Raw genomic sequence first — 24,091 nt, forward strand, 5'->3', positions numbered from 1 at the left:
TTAATCCACCATTCAAGCCCATTCAGAATTTAACAGAGAATACTTCCAGTACTGTTTTTCTCAACATTTCTGATAACAGAAACAGAAATGTAAATGAGCACAACCGTAATTCAAGTGTAGTGAAACAAAGCCTTGGAGTACATTCATTGAGACTTTTTTTTTGTGAAAAAAAAAAAAATCCTCTCTTATCTTTAAACCAAGTTGTAATTATTATCTTTGATATAGTTTTGGTCTGTATATATCAAAAAGTTTTTTCAGCATAACAATCATTGATGAAGAAAGTCTTTCTGCACTAAGCTGCACGTCTGCCTGCTCTAAAGACTAAAATAACTCTCTGCTCTCTGTTCTCCTTTTCAGGAACACCCTGTTCCCCTGAGGCTTGGTGGATCTTTTATTTATTTATTTATTTATTTTTTACATGCATCTGTGTGTGTGTCTTTGTTTGGGTCGGTGGGCACGATGGCATAAATGTAAGGGTAATCCCTCTCTACAGCGGTTTGGGTATAGGACATGTCAACTGAACTATCAAATTGCAATAAATGCAACTAAAACAGATGTAGAAAGCGGAGAAATGAATGGAAGTGTGACATTGTGGTCCCGATATCACCCCAACACAAGAAGAAGCCAAGCTAATTTGTGAGGCTGGCAGAGAGAGATGCGGTCGGATCAATTTCACATGCCGCCAAGTCAAATCCCGCAGGTGGACTTCTATGACGGCCTATTTAAACATTTAAAAGTACACAGACATATGAGCAGTTACCTGTTTTAGAGGAAAAGAGTTCACAAAGAGGTGTACACCGTGTTTGTGCTGCTCGCTACATGTCTAGTTGCTGCAGAATGACGGTCAGGGGAAATCACGAAGCAAGCAGAGATGGAGACAGGTGGTGAAAGTCCGACAGGAGAAAGAGAGAAAAAAAAAACAAAAAAAGAAAAAAAGAAAAAACCATTGACTGGCGATAAAACATAAAAACAGCCAAAAATGGTAAATCAGCAGCTGTAGATAATAAACCAGCTTTGATCTAATAAAAGTAGAAACAATAAACAGCATAGACAGTAAAGTTTTAAAGAAGGGGAAACTGCAGGTGTGAGTTAAACACTTTGAATAGCTTACAAGTGAAGAATTTCCACAGCGGAAGCAAAGGAAGCAGCAGACCGTGGTAAAAGCATGAACATGTAGGCAGTTGGCATGGTTCTGTATGAGATTCTCATTGTGTGTATATCAAGACAAACAGTTTAGCACGTTTAGCTTTGATTTAAGAAAAACAACATTTATTAGTACTTATATTAAATTGGCACAATATATTGATTATCAAAGTTGGAAAGATGGTATTTATGACATTTTGTTTGGTAATTTTCATTTTTACTGATGGAGTTAAAGCGGCAGTGTTATTTGAAATCAATTTTTTTGTGCTTTACTTTTATGTCATGAACTTTTGCCCTCGTCACAAACATACCCAGAGCTCTGCTTTGATTCGTTTGATGCATGTTTGAGAAATCCCTTTATCTCCTGTGGCAAAACATTCAACAGAGCAAAACACTTTGTGGGACTAAGGGTGAATATCGGAGCTTCTGCATTACTGAGGATGAAGATCGGAGCTTCTGCATTACAGAGCACCCCTCCTCGACCGCTTCCTTGCTGGCCAGCGGCAAATAATAAGCACCTGGTGGAACTGCACATCAGCTGAGTTCATTATACGAGCTACTTCACAGTGCAATGCTAGTAAAAACACTTTTAATAGAGGAGCAACGTTGTGATGACTTCCTGAAGGCAGAGCACTCTGCCTTCAGGAAAAGCATCACTTTCTTAAAGAGACAGAGGCCCAATTTCAAGGTGTTAAATTAGTCAAATTTCTTTTAAGTCATATTTGATGCAGCTTTTTCAAAATAACTGAAGGAAACGTAGTTACTTGATTGTGCCATAGAATGGCATTATGTGGATGGAAAACACAAAATAATACCTCTTTAAACTAAAAGAAATATAAACACCTGCTAAATTCAGAACTAAATTCAAAAGTTTATTTCACAGAGTTTAGTTATGCATAATTGTAATGGGTTCCATGCCCTGACTAGCTTTTATCAAAAAGCTAGTCTATCTTGTAAAATAAAAAAAAGAAAATGGTTTAATCTATAAATCTTCTTTCAGCCAGCTGACCAGCAGTTTACAGCAACAGCTTGGCCAGTCATTGTGATGCAGTACCCTCTGTTCCATACTGTCAGAGCAAATGGAGGTTCCTAATACACTTTGTCTGACCTCCAACTAACTTCATAACCAACTACTAACTACCTACTACTAGCTTTGAAACGTTTGAAAACCGTAGTATACCTTGATACTGCTGATAAAACATTAAGGCTTCATATTTTGTTGATATTGCTGATGCATGATTTTTTTTGTAAACATCTATGCAGCTGACCAAAGGCAGAATTTATCTAAAAGGTCAATATTTAATAAATAACCTCATCTTATTTCAAGCTATATTCAACACTTGCACTTTTCCAGAGAGATGACATTACCAGCTTTTGTTCAAACACCTCAAACATTTCCAAAACGCAAAGAGTGCTTGACAGGAGAACTCAAAACGATAGTGCCACCATCTTGTCGGTATGGTTGAGGCCAAAGGCTGATGAACGAAAGCTCCTGAAACATTCTTAGACATCTTCTGATTGTAAACTCCTGGTGATAATGTATTAAGCGATATGGAAGCAGAAACTGTCCAGTACATCCCAACTGTATCCAATTATTGTCGTTTAGCTCAGTAGCCAGTAGCCAGAAGGTCATCTTGACATGTCACTGTATCTGATCACAGTGTATGAATCTCTTCACCTGTCAGCTTCTAAGCAATCTGTTAACAGGCATTTAAGAGAGAGGGACTCTGCTTTCCTGAAAATACAGCAGTGAATCCTTTTAAATAGAGATGCACCCAATCTGATACAGCGGGTATCAGTGTCGGACCCGATACCGATATCGTCCTTCAGCACAAGTTGGCCGAGTTTACTCTGTAAGTTCAAGCCTGCTGTAAAAAGTTGTTGCAAGTTTATTTATAGATATTGCAATATGATTAATTGCATTTGAATAGATGTTTTGATAACACGTTTTAAATAAAAACATAACCCATTTGATTACATCTTTCTAAGTTCCCTAATTTCTGGGACCCTGACACACAGTCCTGCCTGTTAGGTGGCGGTAACTTAGAGTTCAAACAGCTGCTGGAAAGATTCACAGCAACGAGAAGACAATCTAGTGAAAATGATGAAGACAAGATGACATAGCTTGTGGAGCAGAAGGTTTCTGGGTTTCATCCATACGATGCATGTTGGTGTGAGCACAGACCCCAGAGATAAATGATCAACAGCAGCCCACGACACGCAAGACAACAGGTTTCAGAGCCAAAACAAGTAAGCCTGAGTTGAGTTGAAAAGATGTGATGATCCAAGATTAATTAAGAGGCCCCTAATCGACCGCACACAGACTAGATTTTACAGACTACAGGGTAAACACTGCTGCAAGGCATCACCTTTTTAAAGATATTTACAGTATTTGTTCTGTGCACCAAGAGGAACACAAAGGCTGATTGGGTAACAGAAAGCTGCTACTTCTTTTATTCATTTGAACTTTTATCTCTATCTGCCATAAAATATGTAGGACTTAGAAATGTAAGGAATCACTTGGAAGACTAAGGTACAGAGTTAGTAATGGAAACTGTTCTTACTCTTAATGCAAGTTTAAAAATGTCATCACTTTGCTTCAGTAAAATAGTGAAGATGACAATAAATGTGTCACATGATCACCATGAGATCTTGTGTAAACACATGACAAAAAAATGCAGCACTATAGTTAGTGGATGGATGCAGAGCAGCTGGATGCAGGATGCTGGGAGAGATGGAGTCAGTTGCAGCCATCATTCATTAACAGGTGGGGTAATCCCTAGGAAGATCTGTAATCCATCACAGGGGCCTAAAAATCCAGCATTAACTGACTAAAGCACTGCTCAGTAAGAGATTGAATACACCATTATCATCAATAAATACCACAATGCAGCACTTCCCTTTTTCTTTCCATTAGTTTTCACAACTCCTAGTTTTGTTAGCGGTGAAGCAACTTCCTCTGCAGGCAGCCCAGGGGGCTGGGGGAGAGCTTTATGTCATAACACGATTTCTAGAAGTGGAGATTACTTTAAATCAAGATTCTTGTTCCACTGCAGAAACAGTTCTGGAAATGATTCACTCTAACCAAACTGGTTATTCACCAACTATGCTACTGTGCACTACATCAGCAAGTATGGAGTCTGTTGTTGCTGAACATGCACAAACAGGTACTGAAACTGACGGCTACTGCTCCTATAGCAACGTGTGGAGGACATTTAAGTGTGGCTCATGCTGCTTAGGTTAATGTCACATAGAGACACCTGCATAGGTCATAAAGATGCAGAAAGTCTGGATTCTGTTTGTTTTTGAACAGTCGTAGGCATCATCACAATACTGTTGTTAGCAATTCAATAAAAACTGCTGCTTGTCATATTTCAATAATGCATCCAAGTCTAAAAGCAGCATTGTGTTGAAATCACAAAACAAAATGTGTTCAAATATTTCCAGAGATTCTTACCAGCGATTCTCCTACTATCCCAAAGACAACATAGTAAATCCAGGTGAAGTCTGATCTTCCACGCGTTGCTGTTTGAAACTGACAACTGATTGCTTCCTTGACCCAGCTTATACAGCGCGTGAAGCCACTCCCCTCCCCGATACACTGGGGGACTTACAGTGGGCTGAGTGCAGTCAGTATTAGTCACCTTCTTCTTCCTCTCTAACTGCACGGTCAGCTTCCAGCTCGTCCTCAGTCTCCCCCCTCTTCTTCCCCTAAATTAGTCGGAGTCTGGGCTAACAACAAGGAGAGCGCTGTCTTCCAGTAAACTCATCTGTCACTTTTTTCTTTTCTTGCTCAGTAAAGTGTAACTCCTCCTTCGGTCCAGCCTCTCTGAATCTCCCTCTGTCTCAAAATCAGCATTTACATACAGAAACATTTACCCATGTGCATGTAGAAGCAGTCACATAAATACAAAGCCAATTCCTTATTTTGTTACTAGGTCACAGCGGTGTTTTACAGAACAATGCATCAGCATATTTACTTCTTTATTTGCACCCCCACATGTTATCCTGCCAGCAAGCACGCAAATATTCACACACAAATCTGTGAGAACAGATAGCAACTGAGAACTAATGGAGATGAACTTTCATTGCACTTGCTCTAAGATCAATATCAGTTATTCCAAAATGTGCTTTTTTACATTAGTAAAGATAGGATCATTTCATCAGACACATATTTTTAATTAAACAAAAAAAAAAACACAATCAGAATGCCATTTAATAAACATATTAGCAAAAACTATCAATGCATATTTTAACAAATATGCATTACTTTTAATGTGTGTCATGGATTAAACAGTTGACAACAGTTTAAATTTTATATGAGACATTTATGTGTTGGGTTTGCAGCTCTTAGTAATACGAACAAATCTTAGTAATACGATATAATCAAATTGGACTGGGGTATTACCTCCTTGTTGTTTCTCATTTCTAGTAACAAATTCAGTGGCATTTTACAGTAATCTAAGCTCTCTTTCAATTTCCTTTACATCATCTGCTTCTCACATGTCAATATCTGTCTCCCAAAAACCATGTCAAAAATGGAGAAGTAGTGTGTGTAAAATCAACAACAGCCTCTCAAGTTAATGAGTAGAGCGATAAACCCGGTACTTTACTCCGGCTACACCTTAAGTGCTATATGAAGGACTGATCCTGAAATAAGTGGCCTATTAAAGTAATTTATGTGCCAAATATTGCATTCAAAACAACACAAAATGAGAACTTTAACAACTTATTCCATTATATATTGTAACATAAATTTATATATGTTAATCATTTGCAACAGTATTATTTTTATGATTGTCACTTGTTAATTTAGTTTCCTTTTTTATTATATTTTTATTTATTTATAAAGATATTTGATTTATATTTATTTATTGTTGTTTATTGTGTATTTTTATTTTCTGACATTTTATTTTCTCTCTCTCTCTCTCTCTCTCTATATATATATATATAATATTTTATCCACTGTCACATTTCATTTTTTTCTCTCTTTCTATATTCAGAGAATATCTCATATTTATTTATTTTAAAATAATTTATTTACTTTTCCTCCTCTAATATTTTTTTCTCTCCTCCAGATTTCTACTTTGTTTATTTTGCAGATTTATTTTTCCTATTTTTGTCATGTCCTCTTTTCTTTTTCCTTCTAACTGTGAGATTGACAGCGGGAGCCTGGTGGGCGGGGATTCGCAGTCGGCTTCTCTCCTATTGGTCAATCTCAAAGAACTAGAGCTGAGTAGATGAAAATCATACAAGACAAATTCGAAGTTACAGAGGATGTTAAGAGAATCCAGAGTTTGTTTTTTTTATTACAGGTAAAATGTTCTTAATTATTAAAACTTTGACATTGGAATTTACAGTAAGAGTTATAAAGACAGGTCAGACTTTCAGTCAGGCCTCACATTGTGAATTTCATTGTAATTTGGAATAACCCTGCAGTAAACATTTTTCCAATATCCCTCAAATAAGGTTAACTCCACAGCTACTTTTCACAGCTAAGATTTGTTGAACTTTTTGATACTATCTGCTTTTTAGAAAAGCCTACAGAACTGCTTAGTCATTGAGTTTATGTGGCAAAATGATGAATGGCAAAAAAGGTAATATACAATCTATCCTTTACAGAACAAAAAGGTAAAAAAAAGAAAAAAAAAATACGCCAGATTATTTTTCTACAAACTGAGCTAATTGTAAGTACTAATTAAAATTAAAAAGTCAGTAAGAAAATAGTATAGGTGGCTCATGTTAAATTAAAGAGAAGTATATTTTATCTGTGCAAGAAATAAATGTAGTTACCACATCCACCTGCACTTGTTGCAGGCTGCCAGTCCGTGTGTGTATAGTGTAGCAATTAGCATGTGAATGTAGCACAGAGGTGAAGCTGCTTTGATGGGAGTTTTCCTTAACGACACCTATCCCATAATTCCAGGTCCCTCCATTTACCCTCTGCTCGCTCTGTGTTGTTGGATGAAGAAACACAAACCACTGCTGCTGTTCCTATCACAACGGAGGAGAACAGAGGCCAGCGTGGTTCAGCAGCACAGGACTGACAAGAACCCCTTGTTTGCACACAAAGAATTCAGCAGTGGGCTCGCTCCAGCTCTCTTAGGGCATACAGTGCATGTACTGGCTTATTTTAGACTGGGAGGGGTTGGACCCCAAATGCTGCCAACGCATTGGTTGGAGAAGGCTGCGTTGCTGACCAGTCATAAGGGGGAAATGAGAGTTCAAGACCATCTTAAGGACTTCGACAACAGACTGTCAGAAACGCTAGATAAATTGAAATGCGCCTTAGAAAGAAATCATTTTCCATGAGTACACCCCGGTTATCTCTTTGGGTTACCATGGTAACCTGGAACCAACAAACAAACACCATGTTAAAAGGGTCATTACTGTGTTTCTTCTAAGAGTGTCGAGCTTTGTTTATGTCGTAGAGCTGTGCTAATCTGAGGAAAACACTTTTTGCTCTCTTCTTTATTTAACCTTTATTTTACCAGGATAAAAACCCATTTAGATTAAAAACCTCCTTTCCAAGGGAGTCCTGGCCAAGAGGCAGCAACAAATACAACACAAAAAATAGACAGTTGAAAAATGTCAAGCTATAGAATCAGCCTTAAGGGCGTTTAGATGAATCCGCTGTAGTTGCCATCATATTTGTATTACATTAAAAATGAACTGCAATATTTTTGTGTTGTTTTCAGGAGAAATCCATTTCATATATTTATGTTACAAAGTTAGCGAATGAGCTAAAAAAAACACTTGTGAGAGTGTCGGGGACGACAGACCGCCTGCAAAAATAAACTATTCTCTTTTTAGGAATTGGGAAAAACACTGAGTAGGCAACGCCTCAAATTTTGACAGCGTTTTTAAAAAGGTCTTGTGCAGTAACAAACCAACCAGCTACACCACTTTTCTTTATGCATGAGTTAGAGTCATCATATACGGGACAACTGAATGGAAGGCATGTGAGAGATGAGTTGAAAGATAAGGCACACACAGAGAAACAAACTTACAACAAAATCTGAACAAAACTGGTTTTCAAATCCTGTCACAAATCCTCTCACTCTCCAAATTCCTTACACTTTTCTGTCCTATTTGTAAATTAGGCAGCATGTAGTCTCTCCATCCTTGAGTTTGAAAAAAAAAAGAGAACGCAAAGGGATTAGAAAGAGGCTGAGAGAGGAAGAGGTAAGGAGGACGAGAAGATAATGAATGAAAGTGTCTGCAGAGTTTAAGGAGGAGAGAGATTGACAGGGTGCTTATAAAAATGTTTACGCAATCAAATTTTTGGGAATAAGCTTTTCATTTCCTTCAACTATTAATAAAAGGTTTAAAGTTAAAGTAAGGACAAAGGATGAATTAGGATTTATGGTTTAATAAGCTCAATTGGTTTGAATCTGCTCTGAATCTGCTGTAGTTCTCATGCCGAGGCACTATGTGGTGCTGTGATTTTTGTCATGCACATGCACTTTTGACCCTTAGCTTCCACCTCAGTGCTTTTGTCACATTCATATATTCCTGATCAGACATTGTGTTAGGACAATACATCACAATGCTATTCACCAATGTTTTTCTTATCTGCCAGTACATGCATGCTTTCACTTCAAGACATGGTTTCGAGAAGTGAAAAAATCTCACTCCGATCACTGCAGACAAGTGGCTGGTTCAGCGGGAAAGGGGGTTGAAAAAAAAGGTAGTATCCTGGCCAAAACGGGAGACTTGACAGATGTGCTCGGAGTATTCTGGATAACTGTCTGGTAAATTGCATGACATGGGTAAAACCATTTTGGCTCCTTCAACAAACGTCTGATAACTGATACATTTGAGTTAGTTGGAGGCTCACTTGTGGATGTTCTTTAAGGTCACACCTGAAATACAATGCTTTCTTGTTTAATACAATGGGAAAGTCAAAGGAAATCAGCTAAGATTTCGGGAAGAAAATTGTGCAGCTGCACAAGTCTGGTTCATCCTTGGAAGAACTCTTTACTTCAAAGGAAACAGAGAGCAAGATTGCAGTTTGAAAATGCACACAGGGACAAAGATCTTCATTTCTGGAGACATGCCCTGTAGTCTGATGAAACTAAAGTGAAACTGTTTTGTTGCAGCTGGAAGAAGAAAAGGGATGTTTTCAACATCCTGTGAAGTATGGGGGTGGCAATATCGTGCTATGGGACTGTTTTGATGCAAGAGGAACTGGTACACTTCATAAAATAGATGGGATCATGAGGAAAGAGCATTATGTGGCAATATTGAAGCAATATCTAAAGACATCAGCCAGGAAGTACAATCTTGAGCTCAGTTTGGTCTTCCAAATGGAATATAACCCTAAACATACAGCCAAAGTGCTTATAAATTAGATTAAGCACAACAAAGTCAATGTTTTGATGTGGCAATCACAAAGTCCTGATCTCAGTCCTACAGAGAAATTGTGGGAAGATCTGAAAATGCTCGTGCGAGTGAGGCGGTATCCACTCGCACCAGTTCTGTCATGAGGAATGGGACAGAACTCCAGCAAACTGTGGAAGGAAACCCAAAATGTTTGACCCAAGTCATACAGATTAAACTTCAGACGCTGAGAAAAAATTTGTTGTGTCTTTTTATTCAGTGTATAAAAAAAATGAAACTTCCAACTGTGTATAGCATCCTGGAAATGGCATGTTCTCTTTCCCTTCCCATGAGCATCAGTGTGGTGTCATATTAAAAAAACAGAGAAACAGGAAGCCACTGATTGTAATAAAGTTAATTGATTCTGTGTTCAATTAAAAAAAAAAAAAAAAAACATGGGGTTTGAAAAAATACTTGAATTGCATTTATTTTATAGGAAAAAACAAATCTTAACACAACTGAAGGTTCAATATTTTGATTTTCAGAGACATATTATGCCTGATTAATTGTTTATTTTCATTTTTTTCCCAAACCCTGGAAAGAAAACTGTGCTTAAGCTTGCTTCTTAATCAGCATTACTTCACAGTTTTTTTTTTATTATTATTATTATTTAGGTAAACTTGTTAGGTTAAATTCATAATAATTCTGCTTTGGATTGCTCTCGGATAAATACAGACCCCAAACATGACAGTTTGTGATCAGTAATAACTTAATTTACAAAATTAAAACCAAAAATAGAAATTACAATGTTTCATTTATCATCCCAACCAAGCCCAGTTCAAAAACCATTCAGTCTGGTTCAAAACCCAGAAGTAACAATCTAGAGGCCAAAAATATGTGTGAGACTTCCTTGTTTTTGATTTGATTTGAACAAGATAAAGAAAATCTAAATAAGTGTAAGGAGATAAAACATAACAGTGAAACTTGTTATAGAGTTCTGCGAGCTATGAAACTTCACAGTCACATCCAAACGATCCCCGCAGCTCATACTAATAAGCAAATTGTCCAAATAGCCACAGCTGGGCAGCAGCAGTGCAAGCTTCACATGTGCAGCTGACACAACCTTCTTGCACAGAAAAGAAACAGAGCTAGACTGTCACTACTGTCTGTTTCTCAAAAGAGGATATGAAACTGTGGAATGGAGATAAGATGAGGAAGTGGAGTCATACATTCAGCACATGCTCTAAAATGGCCCACCCACACTCACCTCTGATCGATCATGGGTCATGTTGTCATACAGCACATGCCACGCTGTCATCCCCCTGGTTTTTAAGAAAAAGTCCAAGTTTTGCTGACAGGGTTGATGTCGTTTGTTTTGCCTAATTTTGTGTCCCCAAGGGAACTCCAGATCACCACTGAGGCAGTTCGCAATGCACCTTTTCTTAGTCTAATCACAAAGCAGCAAGAAAACTGTCCACGTCACGGAAGATGTGTCCATATGGCAAACAGATGAAGCTGTGTTTACACACACCTGATGCGCTTTCACACTAGAGTACATCCACTGAACCAAGCAAACCTGCTTGTCTGTCTTAGCATTTGTGTGTGTGTGAGGGTGTGCATGCCCCTCTGTGGATACGGTGTGGGTTTCTGTTTACCTGAAGAAAATTCATCACTGACACTTTCAAGCAGGCAAACTCAGTGAAGATGAGCTTTCATAAAAACAGCATTAAGACAGAAAATGTGCCTTCCAGGATGGAAGCACGCTAACAACAAAATCCTGCTAAAAGAAAGAATGATCTTCATTGATATGGTCACCTCTCTTCCAATACAACCATCCTCCTCTGCATTATCTTTATGTCTGCTGGCCAGCTGGGCCTGTTGCAGCTGTTGCAACTGGAAAGAGAGCAAGTCCATCAGCTGTCGACACCACTCTACATGCTCGCCTGTGACCTCTGACTTTGCTGACAGTCACCTCAAAGCCAAGTGTGTTTATGACACACACTTTCTTCCTGAAACCCTGGAAACATACCTGTTTTCAGATCAGAAAAACAGAAAGCTACTATGTGCAAAACAAGCCTATCAAAGCTATTTAACTATTAACTAATATTAACTATCGTGAGAATGTCATTGGTCACATCCAGAACAGCTTCTCTTGCTGCAGGAAAAGTTCTGTTTTCAACAGACTTTATGGATGTTTAGTTGTATGATCAACTGCTGAGAAGCCAACCCATTTGATCTTAATGTACATGCAAGTAATGAAGCGTGATGGGACAGACGGTAGATTATTTACAGTTGTAAGAAGAACCACATTGTGCACAACCCATAACCGGCTCAATGGCAACCCTTCTGAATCCAGCTGGGCGTACTGGTCGGCAGCTACGGTTGTTTTATCAAGACAACAGGAATAAGCCGGGTGCGAAACCTTTATGCTGATGTCATAAATATCTAATGGCTGACAGATATAGATCAGTTGATGTAGCATAGGGATTTACTGATATTCGTAGTTATAGCTATCCTGGTTTCTACACCCAAAATTAAAGAACAAAGTATCGTGATCAATTTTTTTTTTTTTTTGCATTAATAGCAATTTTAGCCTCTGTGTTTATTTCTTAGAAAATTAAGATCCTAACATTTACTCCTATGTTTCCAAAATATTTCCCACATTTCCTATTTAAGCATGCTTCACTGCAGATGGAAAGCAACTTTTTTGATAATATACCGAGTCCTGCTGATTTCTTAGGGAGGCCAGGTGCTGATCACCTTCCCAGCACCGTTTGATCATCTGGGGGAAGAAAGGACTTTCTCTCAATCCTCCAAGCAGAAAACCATGACTATACATGATATATCAAAAATTTACTTATTTGTCAGGATAAAGAGAATGGTGAATTTAAAAAGTTCGGTGACAATATAATACAGTTTAATTTGAGAAAACCTACCATTTGTTTTTATACATATTATAAAAAGGTTTTTAGTCTTTTCTTCCCTCTGTGAAGCTTTTTAAAATGTCATTTTAATTTTAAAAAAGTAAAGTAAGTGGGTTTACATTTTTCATGCTGTTCTGCCATTTTTATTATCATGTACATATTTTCTTACCAAGCTCTATGATTTCATGAATAATACGTTGTATTTTACAGTCATTCCTACGATCATTATATAAACTCGCCCAGTGGAACATGATTAAACTGTGCGAAAATAATCTAATTAAACTCATTTATTTACATGTGAAACTTCTGGATTTGTTACAGCTAAACTCTGTGCCAGTGCTGCTGCGATGTGGACCCATCTCTGTTGTTTGGTTACATAACAGAGATATTTTCATTCATGGACTAAATAAAGAGCAAGCACTGGATACAGAGAGTGTACAAGTGAGGTAATGTCAGAGTTTTAAATTACTCTAATGCTGCAAAGTATACACAAGTTCCTAAGACTAATGGGATAAACAGGCTCTCTTCATTTGTGTGCTATTACTACTCAGTAATTGAACACAGCCCCAGCATTGAATTTCTGTCTGATTTATTTATTTATTTATTTTTTTTACATTTTGCACTGATGCATAATTCTGAAGTGGAAAGTAAAGGATATATGGTTGCGATTATTGTTAGAAATAAGATTCCCAGACATGTGGTGTGCATTCATAATATATTCAACTTTCATAATATAATCGTTTGCTAAACTATCCTTTGTAGCAATTATAGCTGTAAGTCTCTACCAGCTTTGCCCAACTAGAGACACAAGAGTGTGTCCATTCCTCTTGATAACAGCTCAAATTCAGCTGAATTCAGTGGAAGCTGGATATATGTGTAGCATCAGACTTGACCATTAAAACACACAAATGTGCATTGACCTACACTCATTGTTCTGCAAGCAGATGAACCTTCACCCCAGTTCCAAAATTTCTCCAGCCCTTATGATTTCCTTTCAGGAAAGGCCTCCCAAATATCTGCATCCATGCTACAATCAACCAGTTTCCCTGCCTCTGTTTAGGAAAACCCTCCACACAGCAGGCCAGGTGACTTCCAAGAGCAACTGGTTGCAATGGATTTCACTTGGAGGAACCAAGATCATAAGGAATTAGTTATTTTTCAAGACACCACCATCCATCATTTTAAGCACGCTCGCTGAGACATTTAGACCCCGATCACTGCAGATTATGCTGCTCTGTGCAGCACATGTCTGATGACAGAGGTCAGACACAGAGGTGAAGGATCAGAGTGAGACCTAATGTCACTTTGCTGTTATAATGCAAGTGGCATGCAGGCTGAAAAGGCAAGAATTCACCACAATGGAGCGAAAAAGTAAAACAAGACACATGAAGAAATCTATTTCAAAGTAAGATGCGTATTCACTGAAAGATAACAAATGAAGCGGGCTTGACATATGCTGGCCGATCTCAAATATTAACAATGCCCTAACAGGCATAGCCACATGATATACACACAATAAAACACACACAGACTTCGAATAAATTCAGGCCAACAAAAGAGCGCATCTAGTCAGCAGTGCCTTCGTTATTTCTGTGTTGGCGCCGTGCAGGACTGTCAGGCAAAGGGCTTGAATAAGCAGCAGAGCATTACACGCTGTACAGTTTACACTCACTGCTTATACATAGCAGCATACCCCACTGCTGAGGTGTTGTCACTGATACCAGCCAGACTATTAGCTTATAAATGGCAAGAAGGGCAGCTCCCTCCAGACTCACACATGACAGTAAAAGGGAAGCATGTACTGTTTAATGCCTTGTCATTCTTTTTTACATTTGTCTTGTTTTCCACCCATAATTACGATGACAGAAACAATAAATCTGGCAGTGGTATTTCAAATGCTGATGAAAATGACTAGAACTTCTTTTTCTGCTTACGTAATAATAACTGATTTAATCTTTACATAATGTATTAAAGCTCACTAAAAAATTAAAGTGGTCTATAACTAAGATAAAATAAATTAGAGCAAAGTCATGACCAGAACTGCATGACTTGTAATGCTTAATACATGTAGGTATAACATGGGTGGGAAAACAAGTGTTTGTTTTCGAGTAATATTCTGGAGTTAGGAAAAAAAAATGTGTGTCACATAAACTGAAGGAGTACACTTTACAACATATTCCTTTATGTGTCAATTAACGACATTTCTGGGTGTAAAGCAGGAAATGCGCACTTAAAATCCCCTCCGCGTTAGGTGTGTTTTAGCCTGGGCTTTATTCTAATGGTGCCGCTGAAATATAACTCACCCGCTCTGAAGGTCAGGCAGAACGAGTCAGGTTGAAGAAAAGTGCGCGTCCGCTTCCCTGAGCCCGGATAGCAGACCCACCAACAGCTTTCAAACAGGAACGGGGAAATAAAAGTGCAAAGCAAAACGGAAACAAACGACAAAAGTTCAAGAGTCGTAGGTGTTTCTGTATTTTCACATACTGACAGCGGACAACTACTCGCACTTCGGTTCCTAAATTGTTTTCGTTTAGACGGTCGAGATGTTGCCACAACTCAGAGCGTCTGCGGTCACCTGTGCCACCACCAATAGCAAACCGCTAAAGGGGTTGTGGGAAATGTAGTTTTTGTTCTCTCAGCTGTTCGTCGTCTTTTTGAACGAAAACGTATAAAAATAGGCTAACTTGTTATTACGAAGTCGTATTTTATTGCTACATCTCAAAAATTTGAATGTTGTGAAAAGGTTAAATACATTTCTCGCTCATTTCAAAAGAGTAAACTTATATATTACAGTACACAGATTTGTTGCACAGAATGATATAGCTTAAGGGTTTACTCAAATTTAAGGATTCGTAGTTTACGAACAAGAAAGAGCTTTTGTATTTCAATTCATGGGGTGACGTTATGGAACAAGTTAAATGTGGAGCTAAAACAAAGTCAAAATGTAATACAATTTAAAAGGAAATATAAGGAGGCCATTTTCACAAGATAGAAATATGAGAGAGATAGCACTAATGTGTATAATACACAGGCTAACACATATGAGTGTGTGAGTATGGATGTACTTAGATATATGTAAACCCAGACAAAATGGAAAATTAATTAGCTTGTTTATTTTTATTTTTGATTTATTAATGAGGGTCCACCTGAGAATATTGTATGAATTCATGAGGTAGAAGTTCATAAGTTTCTAACTTCTTCCTACTCCTTTTCGAGCATCTTAGGATTACTGTGGTACACAAATATGTCTTTTGCATTCCTTGTTCTTGGGCATGATTTTATACTGCCATCATGTTCGAAATAAGTAAATTAAATATTTCAGGCTTTTGTTTCTTGTAGTTTTGATGATTGTGGCTTGGAAGTAATGAAACCCCAAAATTTGGTTTCTCAAAAAATCAGATATAAAATAAGGTATTTTCAAACTGACATGTTAATTTCTATGTACTCAGATTTAGCCTCATTTTGCATGAATTAGTGCATCGATGCAGATGAATCTGGTGAATTTTTAGAAGATTCACTTTCTTATTTTATTGACAAAAAATATTGAACTTTTTCACAATATTCTAATTTCTTTAGATATACATACAGATTTTTTTTATTATGTTTTGTTTTTGTACTCTATATATGACTGACAACTAGTAGAGTTATATTTTATTTAATATGGGTGACAGAAAAGAGGAAGCTTCAACATATGAATAGAAGGTTCTTTAATAATCGTCCCTGTTAGTAAAGGTAATTCTAGTATTTCTGTTACGTTTTTGCTCGATTCCTCTACTGTGAATATATAAATATATTATATAAAATTATAGATCAAATTAAACATGATTAAAGCATTTCACACTTTTTCAATTTTCTAGGGCCAGCAGAGAAGGCCCTACTGGCCCTGACAGCCCACCACTGAATATGAGTGTATAAAATTATTCCTGTGCTATTTTTACTTTACTAGTTTAAGACAGTTCATCCCCATCAGTCCTTGTACACAGAATAAATCAATGTTGTCAGCTTTTTAGTGAGCAACCTTTAGGGGTGTATTTCAGTTTCACCGAGAACTCATTGAACCACTTGTGCACATGCATGGCGGATATATGATATGCTCTCACACATGTTGAGTTCAAGCTCTGGACTTCACAACACACAGAATGGCACACAACATATTGCTTTCTAGACACATTGCAATCTAGAGATTCCTGTTAGGAAAACAGTTTTATCTCAGTGTATCTAACACATAAGCCAATCAGATTTTAAAGAGTAATATTGTCTTCTGTTATAAAGATACCAATTTGCAGCATGTGAAAGGCATAAGCAAAGTTAAAGAAAAATGTGAACAGCCTTCCTAACATGAAAAGCTTTATTTATTGAATGTAATACCAAGAGTAACCATAGGAGGGAGGTATAAACATTTTATTGTACTAAAAAGAGAGACCAATCTTTTCCTTAAAGTTGCAATATGTGGTTTAAATTAAATTACCTCCCACCCATCATTAAAAACACATTTTTGACAGGATAAATAGCATTGTTGTTATCCATCAGTGGCTATTCCTTTATAGTTCATTTTCATTTAAGAAATAAGACTGAAGAAACTTGAATGAGTAGTAGTTTTATTGAAGTCCAACGTGTATTATCAGTCACTTTCATTTGATAAAGCTAAACCACCATTTTACATACAACTAACCTAAACATCCAGTTGTCCTTTCATAATTGATAAAACATTTAACAAGAATTTTAATACCACATGACATGTTGATTCAATTACGTCTATTTCCTTGGCAACTAATCAAAGAAATATTTGACTGCAAATCAAATATCAAAACTCTTAGAAATCGTCAAACCAATGAAAATAGAACTACTGTCCCCATCATTAAGCATAATTGATCCAACTACAACATTCTACCCAAATGCAGAACACCACTGCCTGTGGCAGTAAATGGCACAGTTTGGTCAAGTGCAAGAAAATAAGTAAGCATTCACCAAATAAACTGCTAAAAAGAAAAACCTGTTGAATCAGACGACAATGTCTAAAGTAAATTATATATATTGCCCCTTTCTTGTAAAACAAGAGATGAAAAGTCATATGTGTCTCCCAGTAGAGATAAACCAGAAACTGATTGAAAGGAATGAAACTCCCTTGATAAAATGTATCAATCTATGAGAAAATCTGCCAAATAAGTGTAATATGAGAAACAAGAATGAACCAACTGCTGAAATAATAGTACTAAATACTGCCCTGTTGACCTAATATTTCATCTTAAAGGAATCATCTGGAAAATAGTCATTTTCCAGATGATAACCGTTTGTTTGCATAATGGTCAACACCAATCGATTCAACCAAATAAATCTCTCTCTTAGCCATGTGGCTGCAGCTGAAATGTTCACATAATTTCATCAAGTCAGTGCTTCCTTTTTAAATGTATAATAACCAAAATGTCTCATTGATTGTGATTTGGTTTTCTGTTTTATGGTCATTGTAGGATAAACAGCAGGCCTCCTGATTTGCTGTGGTAGGTTCCAACAATCTTATATGTAGGGTAATGAAGGGTACAGTGGATGCCACCAGTCCATGAGCTTCACGCTGTGCACGGGATCTAAGACCACCTGCGTCCCGCCTTGATCCCCTCTCTTCTTTCCCCGCTGCAGAGGCGAGTCCTGGAACACCAGACGGACACGGTGGTGACGCATGTCCGTGCTCACGTTGATCGTGAACTGTTAAAACGAGAACATCCGTTTAGGTTAGGTTAGTTGGTTTGTGGGGAAAAACTGGTGGGTTAATGTCCATTTTTGAAAATGATAAAATATTACAATCTGCAGCTCAGAAACATTTGTTGTTCAGACTGCACAGAGAGCTCATCAATGTTATCAGGATGGATAACATATTGAATTAGTTTAATCAGTGAAACTGTTGCAATTTGAAACAACCGCTCCCCAAATTCTGATACTGTTAAGATTGTTTCATTTTGCCGTCTCACTACTTTTATGAAATCATTGAAATTCTGTAGATATCTGTTGGTGTACCAACTTTCCTTGTTCAGTCACAAACCCAGTTTTCACATTATTGCCAATGGTTTGTAAGCCTTTACTTGGAGGTTATGTAATTTAACAAATTAGAGTTTCCCCCAACACAATGTGTCCGTGACTATCATGTTTTACAGCACATACCGGCACATCTAAAAGGTATATCACAAAAAAAGTTTGATATTTTTTGTCATTCATTTTAGAAAGTTGAAACTAATGTATTAATTTCACAGAGTGAGATATTTCAAGCCTTTATTTCTTGTAATATTGACAACTATAGCTTACAGATAAATGAAAAGCAAAAACTGTGTCTCTCAGAAAAATCAAACATTGTGAAACTGAAACACTGGAAACTCGTGGTGTCACATCCTAATGAGCTAATTAACCCAAAACACCAGTAAAGGTTTCTCTAAATGGTTTCTCAGTCTGGGTCAGGAGGCTACACCGTCATGGGGGAAGACTGCTGACTGGACAGATGTCCAGAAGACAGTAACTTTACAAGAATGGTGAGCCACAAAAGGTCACTGTTAAAACAGCTTGTTGTTCAAAGAGTGCTGCATCCAAGCATAGTCATAGAAAGGTGAGTCAACATTATGCCCCATGATTCTGTATAGGTCATAATACACTCAGAGTTTAAAAAAATGCTTTATTGAACATAGATTTTATGTATTGTAATATATGAAACTGGAATTTGGGGTTTCACCATCTGTACGCCAAAATCATCAGAATTTTATAACAAAGAAAGGCTTGAAATATTATAATTAACAATGTGGGATGAATCCATAAGTCTGAAAATGAAAAAAAAAAATAAAAAATAAAAATATTGAACTGTGAGGACATCCATATTAACTATCATTTAAGCCATCAGGGTAGCACATATTTGTGATAAAGCACAATGTATGTGCCCAGAAATAAAAGCTACTTGCCAGGGTAAGTGTGAGGCCCATGACTACAGGGATGAAGATGTAGTTAAGCGTGGTGACCTGAAGCACACAGCAGTCAGAGTCTGGATTCATGTGAACTTCTTCATATTGTTTGGGCAGATGCAAAGACTTGGCACAACCATTCTTAAAGTGTTCCTGCATGGATGGAGATGAACATAGAAGGCCTCAGACAGATGTCACAGCAGGGGACACCACAAGAAAAAACTAATAATTTGAACAAAAAAAAAAGTGAGAGTTTAATTTAAAAACAGACATCCTGCTACCTGCTTTTTAAATTTGAAGTTGAACTCCCACAATGCTTCTGGTCGAGTCCCAGACACCTTTTTGACCCAGAAGAGAAAACACTGAAACAACAGAGAGCAGGCATTTAAAAGCACATATTCATAAGGTCAAATGTCAGCTGACAAAACAGTTTTCATCTTAATCTTATTCTTCTTCTAGGAAAAATCATAAAAGTAAACGTAACAAAATCTGCCTTGCATTTTAAGCCTTTACGTTGCAACTCATGTTCCATCACAGTGGAGTTCAAACCACAAACAAATCAGATTCAATTTGCTCTACACACAACAGGTATTTCACACACAGATGTTTTTGAAATTCATCTTTGTCAATACTTTTACACAGAGCAAGAAAGTCACATGAAAATACGTTAAATGTTAACATACCTTTGAGTTGAGCAGCGTTGTGGGCGTGGATTCTGGCAGTGCAGGGCTTTTTGAAATGCGCAAGCTAAAGGGCTCGTACAAATGGAATAGGGAGCGAATCACACAAGCCCGTAGACAGCGCATCCTATCTATAGAGTCAGGCTGGAGGCGAAACGGCAGATCAACTTCAACCCTGTAGTGCCTTTAAGAAAAAAACAAACAGCAAATGGGAAGGTTTTAGAAAAATATATATTTAAGTTAATCTCAAAACTAACAATAATTAAGTGACAGGTTCATTTTTGCCCAATTTTTTTATTGTTCTACTGTTTTGAACAGAGTCTAACATGAGGAAAATGATCAAAAAGACCCAGCAGGTGGCTCCACTTGTTGCAGTTCAGCTACAGCTCTCTACTGTGTGAAGCTAAAACACAAAGATGGGCAGTTCCCGCCATTGAGAGCCAGAATCCTGAGTGTTTTCATGCTTAGACACACCTGAATTAAAATGAGAAAACAAAAACTGGAAGGATTTTGTAGAACTTAAAGCTGAGAAGATTATTCAGCTGAGTGATTCAGGCATTTCAAAGAAAGGGCACATCTATACACACACAGGACACCAGACCACCGCCGACCCTTTAATGTGAAATCTCAAAATTTAATCAGCACTGATTAAATCAAATCAATTAGATTAAAACAGCTCCAAAATATTTTCAAACGTTGGCCTTTTTAAGATGAGTTCAGAAAGTTAAGTGCTGCTACTAAACTGTATAACTTAGTTATGTTTTAATACAATATAATACAGAAACAAGATTTAGTTCTTATTCTGAATATGATGCTGTCTTAAAAGCTGCATTCTGAGCTTAGTCACATCGTGCATACTAATGCATCTTGGAGAACAATACAAGAGCTGGGAAAACATCAAAGTAACATTTTTTTAACTAAATTGTTTAAAGGCATCACATAAAGTGAGACAATGATCCAGATGTATGTGCCAAATCTGTCTTAAAAGACAGAAACTTGTTTAGTGAATTTAAATCAATTATAGTTTTACTTCAACAAAACCATAAGCAAACATTTCTGTTTCATTTTCAGCCCCATAACTCCTCTGTTCGGAAGTAGTTAAAAGATATGGCCAACAGAGAAACTGAAACTTTACTTTCAGTATTTGCGAGAGACATTATTCGTGCCACATATTTTGATTTTAAGACACACCTTACATTAAAAAGTTATGTTTCAAGATTCAGTTTGAAGTCTACTAAAAACGAGTCTAACCATGACAAACTACTCAGCCAATTCAGGTGATAAAAATCACCAGCATAATAAAAATTAAACACGTCTGTACACGAACATATAACATCCCTGTTATATCCCTGTTTACAACCTGGTTTCCAACAATTGAATTAAAAGTACTTCACAATGGATTTTAACACTTATAGCAAGTGTCATATTGTCTGCTGCTTTACAAAAAAGTTTGAAATCTTTTAAAAGATTGTTGCAAAAATATGGTCAGAATATTAATAGGTTACTTTTATTTTTATTAAATTAATCCTATGCTTCTATTTGTTCCCACAATTTGAAAAATATTTTACCATCAAGTTTCAAATTTTATTGTTGCAATCATTCTATTTAAAAACATTTTACTAATGCATAATCATACGGAGCATTTATTAACCTGAAAAAGATGAGATTTTTGTGTTTACAATCTGTAAATTTCTTCTTGATGTGCTGCTATTAAAACTCATTCTTTTCCAAATTTCCTAGAAACCCCACACCAGTCACCTTCTGTAGAGTCTGGTCCAAAAAGCTGCAGTGCAAGTGACCGTCCATGCATTCCTGCAGATCAAAGAAAATCTGCACACATCCTCAGGTCGAATGTAGGAGGAAAGCATCAACCAAATATCTACTGGATAATCCTCCCCATCACTGCTCTCACTGCTCTCTGGGAAGACAAGACAGGAAAACACCGGAAAAACTTGAAATAAGTGACCACTTTCACCATGAACTAACTCAAACAAAACAGTGAAACCGCACCTTTCTTTCTCTTGGTTTTCTTCTTGCGGGCCACTTTAGTTTCACTTTCCCCTTCATCGTCCTCGGGGTCATCACTGCTGCCCACAGCGTCTGCCCTGACGCTCGATGCAGACGAGAGGACTTCCTCCACCGCCCCCTGAGAGGCTTCCAATCCACACAGCAATTTTACTGAAACATACGCGATTCACAGAATTAAACATTTTAGTCTCGTTTCCATTTCGGACACGGCAGTTGTTCTCTTCAGACAGTTTTTACCTTCTTTTTCAATTGCATTTGCGACAGCTTTCTTTACTCTACCCGACTTCACAACGGCTGGGTCAGCATTAGCAAAATCAGCAACAGTGACTGAAAGAGCAGGCAGAAACTCTCATAAATAAAACAAACAATGCACTTAGATAATTACATGGCAATGTGACTAAACTGAATGTATACATATATAAGCTTAAGTTCTTGTCCGTCCACGTTTTACTAAGTTGAAGGTGACTTTATAGCCCTGAGGAACTGTTCAAACTCCAGGGCTGTGTCACAGATTAAAGGCTAGCCTCCTCCCAGCTATGCTACCTGATTCGGAGCAAACGTCTCCGGCCTTAAATTTCAGCCGTTTTCGGTTCCCTTTCTTGGGCATGTCGATACCAGTGATATAAAAGCGACTAACGGGGCTGTGAGTCCTGCCATGGCTCTATGGCAAGCCGAGATAAAGAGAAAGACAGAAAAATGTCAGGAAAATGAAAAATTGTTCCGCCAGGGTCTTCAGCCATCATGGAATGACGTCATATACTAAAACCGCGAGAGTGAAGGCTGCTCGCGCTTCTTCTTCTCTTACTTCGACCTGACATCTGTTCAGTAGTGATACTGCCATCTTCTGGGATTATGTGAAAGAGTTTATGGCTAAGACATTGTAAGCCACTCCCAGATATCTTTTAAATCCTCTTGAGCAAGCCTCTTCATACAAACAGAATAAAGTTTGTCCCTTTTCACCAAGTATGGATATTTTTCAGTGTGTGTATGAGGTTGAAGTATATAAATTTACATCTTTTTTCATGTTGTCAAGAAAAATATATGTTTATTTTCATTCGTGAAAAACTACACCTCTTAATACTATCTTAAAGTATAAGATACTTGCTTTACTTGTCCACTCTTTTATTTGCTACAGTGCCAATCTGGGCTAAAAACGTCTTGTTATTCTTTCTCCACTATGGCACACAGAAACTTAAAACATTTGAGTATGTATTATTTTATTTAAGTAAGTATAAGTATGTCTGTTTTCCTCAGTGACAGATTGTATTGCCAGTAGTTGCCAACATATGTGGTTTGCTGATGAACTGTTGTCTGACATATGTTAATTCATATGCATCTATGTTTATCCCATGTTTTGCATCCTAACATATTGACTTCACCTTGAAGATGACTTTACCCTTTGCCCTTCATGTAAAACATTTTCAGCACCCCTGTTCAATAGGTACGCACATTACCCATTAAGGTAAATCCCTGACTATTGATTGCTTGAACCCAACTGCAGAACATACAGTTAGCCTTGCAAGCCTTACCAGCCATATATGTTTTTTGCCCAATGTTTTTGTGTGTGCGTGCGTGCGTGCGTGTGCGTGTATGCGTGTGTGTGTGTGTGTGTGTGTGTGCGTGTGTGTGTGTGTGCGCGTGTGTGTGTGTGTGTGTGTGAAATTGCTCAAGCTTAGTCAGACTGTATAAAGAGAGCTAGTAAAAATAATCTTGAATTCTTGCCACAGATTCTCAACAAGATTTTGGTTGGGATCTTGATTGGGTCATTGGAATATCCAGTGATTTAAATTGATGTATTGTTAGTTCAGCTTTAAATTGGACTCCTAAACTAATTCATTAATTTCAACAATGGTTTCTCTCTCCACTTTTCCAAGTATGCTAATGGACAAAAGCATTCAGAGTTGTCCTGTCAACAAATCCTTCCACCTCTTAATTAGATGAAGTAGATGAAGTTAATGCAGAGAAAGCTATATATTTTAGTTAGTTATTTTTATTAATATATTCATGATCTTGACATGGCCCGCAATGAAAATGAGTTTGACACCCCTGGTCTATGGGA

General features: G+C 37.4%; 2 protein-coding genes across 7 annotated transcripts in view; both read right to left on the reverse strand.

Annotated features, from left to right (window-relative positions):
• The window catches only part of tfeb (transcription factor EB), a 34,329-nt gene extending 19,353 nt beyond the window's left edge, over positions 1–14,976 (reverse strand). For 2 of the 5 annotated variants that reach the window (XM_016676034.1, XM_016676032.1), the window contains exons 1-2: positions 14,693–14,976; positions 761–830 (exon numbers count right to left, since the gene is read on the reverse strand). The gene's annotated coding sequence lies outside the window, so the exon portion shown is untranslated. Of the gene's footprint in view, positions 1–760; positions 831–4,600; positions 4,897–14,692 lie in introns of those variants that run through there. The other 3 variants (XM_016676033.1, XM_007561257.2, XM_007561258.2) reach the window with 3 other exon arrangements.
• A 1,989-nt stretch (positions 14,977–16,965) lies between these two features.
• tmem183a (transmembrane protein 183A) lies at positions 16,966–22,813 on the reverse strand. 2 transcript variants are annotated; one of them, XM_007561261.2, is made up of 8 exons: positions 22,670–22,813; positions 22,270–22,359; positions 22,015–22,182; positions 21,763–21,922; positions 20,008–20,188; positions 19,606–19,686; positions 19,325–19,477; positions 16,966–18,089 (listed from the first exon to the last, which is right to left on the reverse strand). In XM_007561261.2, the coding sequence occupies exons 1-8, from the start codon at positions 22,773–22,775 to the stop codon at positions 17,904–17,906; spliced, it is 1,125 nt and encodes a 374-aa protein (XP_007561323.1). In that variant the 5' UTR covers positions 22,776–22,813; the 3' UTR covers positions 16,966–17,903. The 2 variants fall into 2 exon arrangements, with proteins under 2 accessions (XP_007561323.1, XP_007561324.1); XM_007561262.2 differs by having other exon boundaries at positions 22,576–22,810.
• Between the last annotated feature and the right edge of the window lie 1,278 nt (positions 22,814–24,091).

This window comes from Poecilia formosa, unplaced genomic scaffold (assembly GCF_000485575.1).
Source record: "Poecilia formosa unplaced genomic scaffold, Poecilia_formosa-5.1.2 Scaffold124, whole genome shotgun sequence".
NCBI lineage: Eukaryota > Metazoa > Chordata > Actinopteri > Cyprinodontiformes > Poeciliidae > Poecilia > Poecilia formosa.

Coding starts and splice junctions, on each gene's coding strand:
- tmem183a (XM_007561261.2), bottom strand. CDS start 22,775: ATGATGGCTGAAGACCCTGGCGGAACAATTTTTCATTTTCCTGACATT. Junction 20,189..21,762: donor TGGACCAGACTCTACAGAAG/GTGACTGGTGTG, acceptor TTTTTCTTAAAG/GCACTACAGGGTTGAAGTTG. Junction 19,687..20,007: donor CAACGCTGCTCAACTCAAAG/GTATGTTAACAT, acceptor CTGTTGTTTCAG/TGTTTTCTCTTCTGGGTCAA.